The sequence below is a fragment of the Oryzias latipes genome, chromosome 7 (genome assembly GCF_002234675.1).
Source record: "Oryzias latipes chromosome 7, ASM223467v1".
In the NCBI taxonomy this organism is placed as follows: domain Eukaryota; kingdom Metazoa; phylum Chordata; class Actinopteri; order Beloniformes; family Adrianichthyidae; genus Oryzias; species Oryzias latipes.
Window position 1 is genome coordinate 13,037,441 of NC_019865.2, and position 14,959 is coordinate 13,052,399.

Consider the following 14,959-nt stretch of genomic DNA (forward strand, 5'->3'; position numbering starts at 1 on the left):
TAATAAAATGAATTACTTGCACTCTAGGTTGGCAGTAGGCTATCAATATTAGTATCTCATATTGTTTTTATTTAGTGTTGACCTTTGACAGATATGCTGACATCTGATGCCAATTAGTTAGTTAGTGGGTTAAGAGAAAAGTGTTTCATCTTTCCGTCTTTACTTGTACGGATTAAGATAAAATACACAGGAGTTTGAATTTAGCTGTAATTATTCTGACTTGGAGCAAAAGGCACCAGCTATCAAACATCTCTGCATGTGCAAAAACCTACATACACTAATAAAAGAATAACATTTATAAACTCAGCGGACGTTAACTTTAAATCTATGAGATGAAAATGAAAAAGAACATGACTTTGAGAAGAAGAGGGTCTTCCATGTTAGTTTTGACTAAAGAAATCATCAATAAGTAACAGAACAGCCATGAAAAACTACAAAATATTCTATTTGGTCATGAAGCTACCCTAATCAACATAAATTACCTGCGTTTGGAAAATACACATTCTATTCTAATTGCAAAGAAATGTTCAAAGAAATGCACAAAAAAGGTAAAACAATTAACTATTAAGGGTCTTTTGATGTCATGTATCTTGACTTTGTTTGATTTTGAAGGTATCCATCAGTTTATCTGTACGCAGCTGCTGACACAGAACACACACCTGAAAAGAAGGATGCATTTTGGTGTTTTAGCAGAACAGTGTAATGGTGGCTATCAGTCTGAGTTCAGGCATTCTACAAAAATGCCTAAACAAAATCCAAATCCCTCTCAAATGCAACCCACACAAATATGTCAATTCAATCAGAAATGTTGTCACATTCATAATTTTCTGCAAAAAAAGTTATTGGAAACTTTGGCTCTGTGTTTCATAGTGTACTTTTTTTTATATGATAGGCTTAGGTATAAAATATTGGTTAATTCTACATTTTAATAAAGCTCCTACTAACTTCAAGATTGTAGTCATCAATTGCACAAAATAGCAAGAGTAAGTGGCATTTTGTACAAATTCACTGTCAAAGAAAGACTTCAGAGTGGGAAGAGTTTCCCTTTAGGAGGAAAAATGCAGAACTAAGATATATAGCTGGTGCTGTTTTACAAACATACGTCCACACATACATCAGAAAATGTACTTGTTTTGTTAAAAATGGCATGAAAAGCTGAAGTGCCAGAGCACATTTCTGCAATAAAAGAGCTCTTTCTGGTTGACAGATGAAAAAAAATATTTATATATATATTGACCTGATGTTATCATGGGTTTTTATGATGTTTATGCATACTGTATGTGTAACTCTGAGAGTGTGTTGGACACCCTGACCAGTGAATTACATTTTTAAAGACAGTACAGATGTGGGTTAGTAAAGGAAAGAAAAAAAACAAACTATTTGGTGGTTTTCAACTTAAATTTTTCACAAGTCAGAAACGATACAAAACAATGCTGCAACCAGGCATGGAGTGTAGCTTTACTGCAGCGTGCTACTAAGGAAGCCAGACAACCCGTCTGCACTCATCATTTTAAAAAACATTTGCATGCAGATGTGTGTGTGTGTGTGTGTGTGTGTGTGTGTGTGTGTGTGTGTGAGTTTGCGTATGTATTTGTTTAATGGCTGCATGTGCATGGCTTGTCTGCATTCAAGACTCGAATTAAATGTCTCTCATTGAGCGCGTGCTGGACTGGCATGCTTAACAAAGGCTTATATTTCTCTGCCCTTATAGCGGTTTTTCCACTCTTGGCTATTACAACACCTCTCAGAGCAAATTAAGATATCTTTGGCCTCTAATCAGATACAATGTATGGCGTACACAGCCAGTAGGCTGAGGATCAATGAATTGACAGGGTGTGGCAAAGCGATCAGAGTAATCGCTATAAAGTCCAGGCCAAGCACTTTCTTTAAGACTACTGGTAAAGCCACTGAGACATTTAACAAGAGCTGAACATTGTCTAAAATGTAGATATTATTTGTAACAACTTTAAGGTCCAGGCATAAATCCTTTAAAAAAAATCATGTTTTGTACACTGTGATTTGTACGAGAAAGGTTAATGTTTATAAAACACTAACACTCTTTAACCTACTGTACCTTCTTGACTGTTCATGCGATCAACCTGAATCAGCTGATTCTGATGCGAAAAAAAAGCGGCTTTATATATCGGCTTTGCACCAATGTGAAACACATTACTAATGTAAAGTGTTGCATAACAGTCGTCATAGTCGAAAGAATGTAAACACTAGAGAAAATGCTCTTTGTAACAGGGTTAAAAGTAAGGTGAAAAATGAAAGCGGTGAAAGTTTTATGGTAGATTTTAAGAAACAAGAATCTGCAAATATACTTTAGCTTTCAGCTCCTAAAAGCTTTTTCCGTTTACAGCTTTTATGTAGAGTACTTCTTTTCTTTCTTGAAGCATGACACAAAACAAGTTTCACCCGTACAGAAGGATTCTATAGTATTTAACGATTCCCTCATATTTTTCACCTGGTGTGAGCAGTAGAGGGCAGATGGTCCCTCAAGATTCCCCTTGTTTCTTTTAGAATAGAAATCATGAGCTGATGATCTCTGTTGGAAACTATGTTTTGCAGGGAATCCCCAAGCTACCCACCCTGAAAAATAGGCTCAACCTCTCTCCGGGCACCAATCTCTTCTAAATGCTACATTACAGGTCAGAATTGTTTTTAACCTTTTTGGTTTACAGGAAGCAGAAACAAGGCCAGACTTTATGGTTCTGATCCTCCACTTTACAACCGCTTCATCAATAGATATAGAACCATGACAAAATGTCAAATTTAACCCTTTACTTTTCCAAGGTCTGCATTCCTGATATTCTGTGTTTCTCAACAACAATTGATCACAATGAGTAGACTGACCTGCCAAAAGCACCAGCTGCCAACAGGTAAAATAGACTTGTGTTCCTGACAATTAGGGTAGCCTCAATGGCTAATTGGTAACTGCAGTAACAATGCTGAGTTTGCAACTACAGCTGAAGATTGACATTTCTCAGAAAAGTACAATTTTTACTGGTTTTATAAAGAACTTTCTGTATTGCCCTGTACTGAACTGAATCAAATTCTTTAAAATTGCCAACAGCAAGATAAAACAGTAACACTGTCAGGGTCATTGTGGCCTCTAGCTTAGAAACATTTGTGAACACCAACCTAAGACAGTGACTGTTTTGAACATTCCATTCCTTTAAAAGTTTTTGCAACCTCAGAAGCTGGATTTCCCATCAGTTTCAAAGGATATGGAAGTATGCTCTTATGTAACAAACAAGTTGGAGCAGTCAAGATAAAGTAAAGTTGCTGGTCTGGCAGTGATAAAAGAAATAACTACAAAGAGAAAGAGGGGAAAAGATAACAGGACAGCATTTAGTAGTGCAGATCCAGTAGTTAATTTAACTCAGATCAGTGTGTCAGTTCTTGCTTCCCTGCTGATGCTGCTGTCCCCAAGCTGAGTGTGTGTTTTGCTGTGTGCAGGTGCATCTTTACTGTCACTGTAACCCTAAAGATTCATTAATAGTCTGTACCTCTGCATTGTAACTATGTTTAGCTTAGAAATAAGTCTGTTTTTGTTGGACTGCTGTAATTTATTACACTGGAGGTGACAGCTGTTTGAAGAAGCTCATGGGAATTCTTATCTCATGCCCCAAGTCCAGTCACTCATCCAGGTCTTCCATAAGCTTGTCAGATTCAGCACATCTGATTGAACAGCGACAGAAGGTAAGTGTTTGGCTGCTCTATCAGTTCACATGATGACTGTGTGAGGAGAGCAGAGAGGAGAGAAAAAGTGAAGAGACAGCAGCTTTGATGAGTCCTTAAATCATTATTACACAGTAGCAAACGCCGCTTTCACTTTTTAGCCTGTAAAACCCATTTTATGGCAATTTGACAATTCTGCAGGTATCATACACACTAAGACAATTTCAAACAAAAATCTTTAGATGTATTTTATCTTTGATAATGACTGAGTAAAAGCTGCTTATTTTTCATTAGAAGTCATTAGAAATGGGATTTCAGATTTGTGGGACCAGCGGGTACTTCCTACTTGGAATGTGTGTGTGTGTGTGTGGGGGGGGTCGGGGGGGGGGGGGGGGGGTTGATAAGTCCAGTTCTCATAAAACGTCAATGGTTTAAATACATTTCAAGTCCACACAGGTAGAATATTAAGGTGTTATAAGTTATTCTTAAATTTTAGATAATGTCTCCTTCAATGAATTCTCTCTCCACAGCCACAGAGCTGCTAGCTGCCTGTATAAAGGGGCGGTGGTAAAGTACTGAGAAGCATTTCTTGCTCAGAAAGGGGAATTGTTCACTGAGAGCTCTGTGCAGACAGTCTGGATGAAAGATGAAATTATTTTCTAACAGCTGTGGCCTCTTTCTTCTCACCTTTTCATACAATGTTTGCAAAACCTCTCTAAGGTACAATTACAACAGAATTTTGTTATTTTTATTTACATTTTTCCATTTAATTTGGATTGTACCAATAATATAGATATTTATCAGACACAAAAATTATTTGTTGAATTAGTTATATTAAGCAATCAGGAACTCCTAGTATAAATTTCCATGTACAACACAGAAAACAAGGAAACCCTGACAGATATATCTACAAACTATTTGCTAAAATAAACACAACCAGTTATGAACTGATTATAAACATGACCATGTCCATATGAAATAATACTTTCTACAATATCACAGTGTCATAATTGTCTCATTATATGGCATTAAACAGTAGAGAAACAACACATAAGAACAAAGAAATTAATTTAAAGGTTACCAACAAACAGTTCTCACCAAACCCCCACATATATATTTTAATTAGCCATTTAAATTTTTATTGAGTTCAAACAAGTGCTATATTAGGAGAGTGTTTCTTTTTTTAGACGGCAGGTCAGTGGACCCGTAGGTGGACTCAACAGCAAAGACTCTGCAAAGTGCAGTAATAAAGCCCTGGTATGTACTGTTTATTTTCAGTTATTCCTATAGTCCTACATTTTACACTGAAAGAGCTTTAAATGCTTGCAACTTATTGACCCTTTAAAGAAAAAAAAAAAATTACATTGGACACATTTAAGTGTCAGATGAAACACTTTGCAATCATGTCTATAAGATGCCTGCAACTGTGCTGCTATTTCTTTAGGAACAGTTAAAATTGAAAAAGAAAACTGGTTTTCACCAAATAAGTTAAAACTAGAAATGCTTTTTCATTTTGAATGAGCATCTTGGATGTAAATATGTGGGAATTCAATCAGCCTTTATTTTGTCTGGACACCACTGGAAACACATATTCTTGTGATGATTTCGAGTTTCTCAGATCTGCGTGGCAGGACTTCCGCCTTCGGTGATCTGGAGCTTCGGATCGCGGGGCTTCGCGCTCCGCTATGCGAAGGTGGCTGCCGGTCCGAAGACAAAGCTAGTCCTGGGGAAAATTTTAAGGAACCGCGATGCGTCCAAAGGAGGACCGCGGAAATGCTGCTACGTAGTCCTGAGAAGCTGTGTACAATCATCAGGTGTGCACAACAGTCACAAAGCCCTCTCCTTTGCCGCTATCACGAAGCTACAAGCTTGGCTGCACTGCTCCTAGTGTCTGTTTCTTTTAGCAGCAGGAAACACGGAGATAGCACTGACTTCATCGCCCCCGCCATCCCTCTGGAAATGCTAAATCGAATTGAATTATGCGACACTATTCGCAGGGTGGATGTTAAAATGAAAATGCAATCCCTCTCTGTGCATTTTCGTTTTAATTATGACACAGAATAAGTGGTTTTTAAGTAGAAAATTAAAAAAAACATTTCTGTTAATCCATTTAAGATGTCAAATTAGACATTTCTAAATGAATTTTGCTACACATTTACCAGATAACTTTTTGAAAATGAAATTTCAAATAACCTTTTTCTATATCATTTTGTTGTTGAAGAAGAAAATAAAAAAGCATTTTGGCGGATTGCTTTTTCATTTGAATTTTGAGTCAAAAAATGCAGCTTCATTTTGAAAATGAAAAAGCATTTCTGATTTTGACTTTTATTTTTAATTATGCTACAGAATTGCTTCGATATCACTTGGGAATTTAACTAAGAAGTATAAAAACTGTTTGCACTCAGCCATGCAGTAGTATCACCACTCAGCCCAAGAAGCACAGATTTCCCGCATTTGGGAATTACTAATCCATAGAGCTTGTTGCTCTCTGACTCGGTTGTAACCCTCGAGCAAACAAACAAACCCCAGTCACCTTACAACGATGGCGCTGCAAGGATGTCAAGCATCTTTGAGTAAAGTTTTTTTAGCTGAACTAGTTGTGTTTCTTTTTGCTTTCATTACAGAAGGTTGTTGTGTGCGTCCTCGTACACCTGTGTTTCATTGTAGATCTGGGTTCGGCATTCCCCTTGGTGGGAAACGGCCTATTCACTTCAACTGAACAACACGTGAAAAGAAATTGTCTACAGAGAATCCCTCCTGTTGTAATCTTTGATAGTGCTGCTGTTCTGTACACTTTCTCTCCCGTTTGTCTTCCAATTCATTGTAGAGACAGACATGTGGTTGTGTGTGCACGTACCTGTGTGACTCCGGTGTGCATGGGTGAGGGAAGCCAAACAAAGGGATAGCAGTAGACTCCACACACCGACTCCACAAATGCAAGGACCCTTTTCCCGCATTCTGGAAGATAAAAAATAAAGTCCTAATTAGAAGAAGAATGCAACAGAAATAACCTCCATATTTATAGTTTTTCCTATGAGAAAAAATAATAATAATAACACAATATGTGCCCAACACGATTTATTCTATAATGATCATCTAGCTGGAATAGTTCTCTTGCAAACACATCCAGCATAAAAGATTCTCCACAGTCCCTGATATTTTTTTCCTGACATTTCAACGTTTTAAAATTTTAAACTTTGACAGGTGAATAACAGTTTTATTTCATAGAGGCTTTTCCCAAAGCAACTTACAAGTTTCTTACAGCTGACAGCAATCTCAGCATGGGTCTTAGCAAAGATCTATGCTTGACAGTCATGCATGAGATTGAACCTGCCGACCAATCGATTGGAATAGAGCTGCTTGACCCACTGAGCTACACCCGTCCAGATTCCTACCCAACCTGCTAATAAATAGAAAATAAATACATTCTTTTAAAATTATTTGTTATTTTAATAATATGGTTTGCACAAAAGTATTTTTTTCACCACAGTTTTAAATTTGACTCACTTTTGTTCATTTAATATAGACACTATAGTTCTTTGTGTTGTAGAAATTTTTTGAACTATATAATTGTTTATTACATTATATGTATTACATTAAGTTTACATTCCCACACAAAAATCGTGAATCTAAAAATGGATAGCAGTATTTTTTAAAAATAATATCAAAATATATTTTTCTATATTGTAAATAGTTGTACAAAGACCAAATACAAATGACGTGGTATGTTATAATTACATTTATTATTAGAAAATATTCCACAGAGACCATTAGAATTATTTAAGGATTTTGTAGGTTTAGGGTTTCTGTAATGCAAAAATGTTGCTTACTAAGCAACTTACATTATTGTTTTAGTAGTAGTTCTATCTTATACCAAAACTGAGGTGAACAGAAACATAAAAGCTGTGATGCTACATTTACACCAGCTTCGGCAACACGCATTAAAGCGACCACTTCCAATGAAAAGTCTATGTAAACGTGCGTGTCAGTTTGGGCTTCTGCAATCAAAACTTTTACATTCATGCATCACTACGCAAGTTATTAGGGCCCGAGCACGGAGTGCAAGGACCCTATTGTATCTGTAAGAGTTATTAGGGCCCGAGCACGGAGTGCAAGGACCCTATTGTATCTGTTAGGTTTATTATTATTATTATTATTATTATTATTATTCTTCCGACTTTTCCGTCGCCTTTTTGAGGCCTTTAACATACCCCAAAACTCACCAAATTTTGTATACACATCAGGAGTCGCGAAAAATTTCATATTTTATAGGAGAACGGCATAGGTAAACAAAAATGGCTCGATAGCGCCACCTGCAAAATTTGTTTTCGCGAGCACCTCCATATGCTTTATAGTACAAACCTGATTTTAACAGGGCATGTTCATCGGATAGAAACCTACAAAAAAGTCTCTTGGGACCAAGCTGTCAGTCGCACAGGAAGTCTGATATTTTGATGACAATATGTCATTTTTGCTGTATTTTGGTCATTTGCAGGCCTCGCTCTAGAACGAACTCCTCCTAGAGATTTGAGAGTAATGACTCCAAACTTTGGTTTTGTAAACTAGACACATGTCCGATGTTAAATTGCAAAGCTTTTAAGTTTTTATGGATGTTTGTGACCATGGCGGCGCGTCAAAATTGGAGGTCGTTTCGAAAACACGCCATGAAAAGAAAAATGGCCATTACTCAGCCATGCATAATCCAATCTGATCCAAAATTGATGTGCATGATTGTAGTCTGACTCTGAACACATCTGCAGTGAAAAAATCTGGAAAAAGTGTAGCGCCACCTGCTGGCAAGAGGAAATGACATGTTTTACTTGGAGCATTACTACTCCGAGTAGGATGAGCCGACACACCTGAAAATGACGTCCACCTGTTGAAAAGCCATTGAAGTTTACTCTGACAAAAAACCATAACTTTCAATGCGGGGGTGTGGTCGTGACAGAGCGGCAAAGTTGGGCATCTCGCTATGCACACAAAAGTTGCTCTCACGTGCACATTCCTTGTCCAATCTCACTGAAATTCAATGGATATGATGAAGCTTCTATTCTGAACCCATGGATATGACAATCTTGGACGAGCTCTATAGCGCCACCTAGTTATTGCATTGGGCACATTCTGCCCTGTATTTTCTCTTTGCTTTGTCCGATGTGCATGAAATTAAAACTGGAGATACTCAGAAGGGTCCTCTCTCATCATGTAAAGTTTCATGGGTGTACACCTGACGGTGCCTGCGTAACAGGAAGTGGTCGATTATGTGCACCCAAATAATAGAAATTTATTATAAATCAGCCGTTTGTCTCAGGAAGCTGAGATTTCAGAATTAGATGCCTTTAATAACCTCCAGCTTTGATATGTAACACTATAGGGTCTACGAGAAACTTCATCACTTGATTTTTTTAATGAAATTTTGGACTGAACAAAGATTTTTAGCATAAATTCTGTTTAGGTTATCAGCACCAAGAATTCAACTTTCATAGGCATTTATGTGCTACTGCTTCCTAAAAAAATTCAGAATGATTGAAGTTACAGGTGACATCTTAGAGAGCATTACATCCAAAAAGGTCCGAAAACGTCTTTTTAGGCAAAACTACAAACACCTATTTTTTTTCATAACTTAATCATCATATATCAACACCATTTATTTTTTTAAATGTAGGGATCTGTGTTTGCTGCCTTCCATATTTTTTTCAGAAGTCCAGGTGAAACAGATGATTTTAAAAAAATCCTGATTCATCCCAAAACCTGTGCTTTTTCCGTCTGGACTCCAAACAAGTGTGTTTTAAAATTACTTATGCTTCAAATATCCACACCAAGTTTCACACGCATATAGCTGAACATGTCTAAATGCTTCTTGAATATTCTTTACAGATATAAAATGAACTGGTCAACTGTAGGATGTCATTTCCTCTTACATGCTTAAGTCTTTTCCTCATGCTGCAGCCTGCTCCTCAATCATCCCTGTTGCTGGAGTCAAATTTCACCCCCCCCCCCCCCCCCCCACACACACACACCAGCTGCCAGTTCATATGCTAACTAACCCAGAAGTGAGGTGACAAGAGTTTAGACACAAGAGGGAGGGCAGACTGCTTTTTCATTTGTTTTGTATGTCTTTCATAGATTTTTATGAATAATCATTGCTTTTCTAGTCATGTAAAATGCAATTAACCTAATATTTTATCTTTTTTTTTTACAAACAAAACATATGAATGTGCTCCAAAACAAAACCCAACTCTCAGTACAGTTCTACAGATGTAACATAAGACTTAGACAGTAAATGTCTCTTTTATCCTTTTTTAATCAATGCTGCAACTTCTTTTCCTTAATATAAATCCAATGAAATTAAACTACAAAACCAAAAAACACAACGTATAGCAAATTTCTCTAAATAAATTATGTGTATATACAATATGTAGCACTTTTAAACAAAATAATAACAAATCCTTCCAATACAAGCACAGAAAAATGGAACACAAAATTTAAAACCCAAATTTGAAATGGCAATTTTAAAAAGATAATTTTTTCAGCCTGCTAAAAGTGCACAATTGTAAAAGCTCTTTTATATAGACAACTGTTTGGTTGCTTAGAGCTCTAAATATAAAAACAATGCCTTTATGGACGTGGCACGGATGGCACGGATGTTCAGCAGGGTAAACCCCAGGAAAGCGGCGGGACCTGATGGAGTTCCCGGAAAGGTTCTGCGGGCCTGCGCCGATCAACTCTCCCAGGTCTTCACAAAAATCTTCAACCTGTCGCTAGCTCAGGCTTTCATCCCTGCTTGCCTGAAGTCATCCACTATCATCCCGATACCCAAAAAGTCCTCATCCACAGCCTTCCTCACGGACTTCCGCCCAGTTGCACTCACTGCTGTCATCACAAAGTGTCTGGAGCGGCTGCTCCTGGGACACATCAAAGACTCCCTCCCTCCAATCTTCGTCCCCCACCAGTTTGCTTACAAAGCAAACAGATCAACGGATGATGCCATTTCCATCACCCTCCACACTGCGCTGAGCCACCTGGAACACAGAGACACCTACGCCAGGATGCTCTTTGTGGACTATAGCTCAGCCTTTAACACAATCATTCCTGACATTCTGGTCAACAAACTGTCTGAACTAGGACTCCACCCACTCACCTGCTCGTGGATCAAGGACTTCCTGACAAACAGACCACAGACAGTCAAACTTGACCCCCACCTCTCCTCCACCCGGACGCTGAGCACAGGCTCCACACAGGGATGTGTGCTGAGTCCTCTGCTGTATACACTGTACACAGCAGACTGCAGACCAGCCCACACCAGCAACACCGTGGTGAAGTTTGCAGACGACACTACTGTGGTGGGGCTGATCTCTGGGGACGACGAGACGGCCTACAGAGACGAAGTCCTGAAACTCTCAAGGTGGTGTCAGGCTAATAACCTCATCCTGAACACCACCAAGACCAAGGAGATCATCCTGGACTTCAGAAAAAACAGAACAGATCCACCCCCACTCTACATCGATGGAAACTGTGTGGAGAGGGTCCACAGCTTCACCCTCCTGGGCACCACCATCTCTGCTGACCTCACATGGTCTAACAACACCATGACTGTCATCAGGAAGGCCCAGCAACGCCTGCACTTCCTGAGAAAACTTAGGAGGAACGACGTCAGCCAGGAGCTGCTGGTAACGTTCTACCGCTCAACCATTGAGAGCATTCTGTCCTATGGCATCACAGTGTGGTTTTCCCACTGCACTGAAGCAGAACGGCAGAGTCTCCAGAGAGTGGTAAAGACAGCGCAGAGGATCATCGGCTGCCCCCTCCCCTCACTGAAGGACATTTAGCAGTCTCGCTGCCTCAGCAGAGTGACTAGCATCACCACTTACTCCACCCATTCTGCTTTCCCTCTGTTTGAACTGCTGCCCTCTGGAAGGAGGTACAGGTCCATCAGAACCAGGACAAACAGACTAAGAAACAGCTTTTTTCCACAGGCAATTATCATACGGAATGCACATACGTCCACCAACCACACCTCACTCTAATTTTACTACAATGCGTGCAATATCCTGACTGTCTAACCGGGTCACTGTGCAATAACTTGATATTTATTAAGCTGTGCTCACAGCAACTCATGTAATTCCATTCTATTTTATTCACAAATATTTAATATTTAACAGTTCCTGTCCATATTGTTCATTTTTTGTTAAGAGTTGTAAATACAGTATTTCTTTTTCTATTCTATTTTTATTTTTATTTTATGTAACTCCTTCACTCCAAGGCTGCTGCAATTTCATTGTATCCCCATGTACAATGACAATAAACGATTCTGATTCTGATTATATCACTTAGACACAGATGGAGAACCATATCAACTGGATTGGTAACAGCAACAACCACCGACCAAGCCGGCAAGCCCTGGCAGAAAAGATCCCCACAAGAAACACTGCAGGCTGTTCCATAAAAAATATAGTTTTACCATTGCCTTGCAGATCACAGTTGAAGTGGTTTAGTTTTCCTAAAAAAATTCAGAATGATTGAAGTTACAGGTGAACTTTTAGACAACATTTGATCCAAAAAGGTCCGAAAACGTCTTTTTAGGCAAAACTGAAAACACCTATTTTTTTGCATAACTTATCTTTCAAATATCAGCACAAAAAAATTAAAAACGGTAGGGATCTGTGTTTGCTGCCTTCCATATTTTTTTCAGACTTAAAAGTGTAACAGATGATTTATAAAAAATCCTTTTTCATCCAAAAACCTGTGTTAAATCTGTCTAGACTTAGTATTAAAAACTCTCCAAGATGAATGTGCCTGACTCCACCTGCAGGTGGATCACAGACTTCCTGACGGACAGACAGCAGTATGTGAGGCTGGGGAAGCTCGTCTCAGATACTCGGACCACAAGCACCGGATCCCCCCAGGGCTGTGTCCTTTCACCCCTGTTACTCTCCCTGTACACAAACAGCTGCACAGCTGGTCACCTGTCTGTCAAACTCCTGAAGTTTGCTGACGACACCACACTCATCGGCCTCATCTCTGACGGAGATGAGTCGGCCTACAGGAGTGAAATAGCCAGGCTGGTGTCATAGTGCAGCGCTAACAACCTGGAGCTTAATGCTCTGAAGACAGTGGAGATGACAGTGGACTTCAGGAAGGCCCCAGCCCCCCTCCCCCCTGTCATCCTCTGTGACTCCCCGGTGACCTCTGTGGAGTCCTTCTGCTTCCTGGGAACCATCATCAGCCAGGACCTCAAGTGGGAGCAGAACATCAGCTCCATCACTAAGAAGGTCCAGCAGAGGATGTACTTCCTGAGGCAGCTGAAGAAGTTTCACCTCCCTGAAAAGATGCTGGTAGACTTTTACACCGCCATCATTGAATCCACCCTCACGTCCTCCATCACAGTCTGGTTCGCTGCGGCCACGGCCAGAGACAAGGCCAAGCTGCAACGCGTCATCCACTCAGCAGAGAAGGTGATCGGCTGCCACCTCCCGTCTCTCCAGGAGCTGCACATCTCCAGGACCTGGAGGCGGGCAGCCAGGATTGTAGCCAACCCCTCTCATCCAGGACATAATCTCTTTCGGCCCCTCCCTTCTGGCAAGAGGCTCCGGTCCATCAGGACCAGGACCTCGCGCCACAAGAACAGCTTCTTCCCCACTGCAGTCAGCCTGCTGAACAGTACCCCAACTCCCCCAGGTGACCCCCCCTCCCCCCCCCGCCCACCAAAGGACTGTCGGTGCCACTTACAGGCCCCACCATCCCAGCCCATCTGTGCTCCCACTTTAATTCACCTTACTCTACTGTATATAGTGTGTTGTTGTTGTTAACTTAATTTTTAACTTATTCTTAATTGCACTATACACCAAGTCAAATTCCTCGTTTTGTAAAGTGCGCTCTACTGAACCTGGCAATAAAACTTTTTCTGATTTCTGATTCTATTAATCATTGTTTTTTATTCATTCAAAATGCAATTAAATCAATATTTTATCTTTTTTCTTTTCCTTTTTCTTTTTTTTTATCTCTTATATCCTTTTTTATAATCAATGTTTGAACTTCTTTTCCTTTCTATTGTCATGGTTTCAGTTTGTTGTCTTTTTTTTCGCTTTAGTTCTTGTTCTGTCTTGTTTGGTTCTGTTTCCTGTTTTATTTTGAAAGGTTTCCTGTCTTGTCATGTTTCTTGAGTTTTACTTCCTTTGGTCCCCATCTGCCCTAATCGTGTTCACCTGTGTCTTGTCTGCCCTGTCTGTATATAAGTCTTGTCTCTGCCTTCCTCCTGTGCTGGTCCATTAACTTCTGCTCATGTTGATCACGTCTTCTTGTCTGGCGTCCATGTCCCTTGCCATGCCACAGTAAGTTTTTGTTTTTAGTTTTGTCATCCTGCTCTGCAGCGCTTTTTGTTAGTTAAATAAACCCACTTGCCCTGAACCCGTTTGCCTCCCGTCTCTGCGCCTGGGTCCTACCTGCTGTCGAGCCCCCCCCCACACGACATCTATACATCCAATGAAATTAAACTACAAATCAACAAACACAACTGATAACAAATGTCTCTAAAAAATGATGTGTATATTTGCAGAACCTTAAAAACACCAAACAAATAACAAATGCTTCCCAAATAAAGCACAAAAAATGGAACACAAAATGTAAAACCCAAGTTAGAAATTGCAATTTGAAAAGATACTTTTTTCATCAGCTTTTCAAAATCAATCACCAATTCTACTCTTCTGTGGATGAAACAAAGAACTCCAGAACAATGAAGCCATTTCTCTAAGTCTCTCTCACCTTCAGTTTTAAACAAGGTCTGTGAAAATCCACCATACATTGGTCACATGAACTCAGAGACCTGCTAAAAGTGCACAATTGTAAAAGCTCTTTTATATAGACAACTGTTTGTTTGCTTAGAGCTGTAAATATAAAAAAAAATGCTTTTCTATCACCTAGACACAGATGGAGAACCATATCAACTGGATTAATAACAGGGTGGCATGTTTAGACAAAATGAAGCTGTCCATCACATTTTTGACCTAAACATGTAAACACATCCTTGGCTCTGCGGTTAGGAAATGGTATTTGGGAATCTCTTTATACCAGGAGCCAGCCTGGCCATTGGAACATCGCCACAGTGCCCATCCAGACTGGGACAGCAACGGGGTCCACTTCAGAGCCGTGAGCTGCTGTGTTTAACTCCAGCTGTCCCAGCAAGGGAGACAACTGCAGCAACATCCACTGACCAAGCTGACAAGCCCTGGCAGAAAAGATCCCCACAAGAAAAACACTGGCTCAGGCAGGCTGGTCAAAA

General features: G+C 39.7%; 1 protein-coding gene across 2 annotated transcripts in view; it reads right to left on the reverse strand.

Annotated features, from left to right (window-relative positions):
- Positions 1-14,959, reverse strand: part of LOC101154949 (protein FAM19A2) — a 107,271-nt gene that overhangs the window by 34,574 nt on the left and 57,738 nt on the right. For both annotated transcript variants that reach the window (XM_011477122.3, XM_004070474.4), the window contains exon 2: positions 6,542-6,642. In XM_011477122.3, the coding sequence (XP_011475424.1) occupies positions 6,542-6,641 (100 nt within the window). In that variant the 5' untranslated portion in view covers position 6,642. The remainder of the gene's footprint in view (positions 1-6,541; positions 6,643-14,959) is intronic.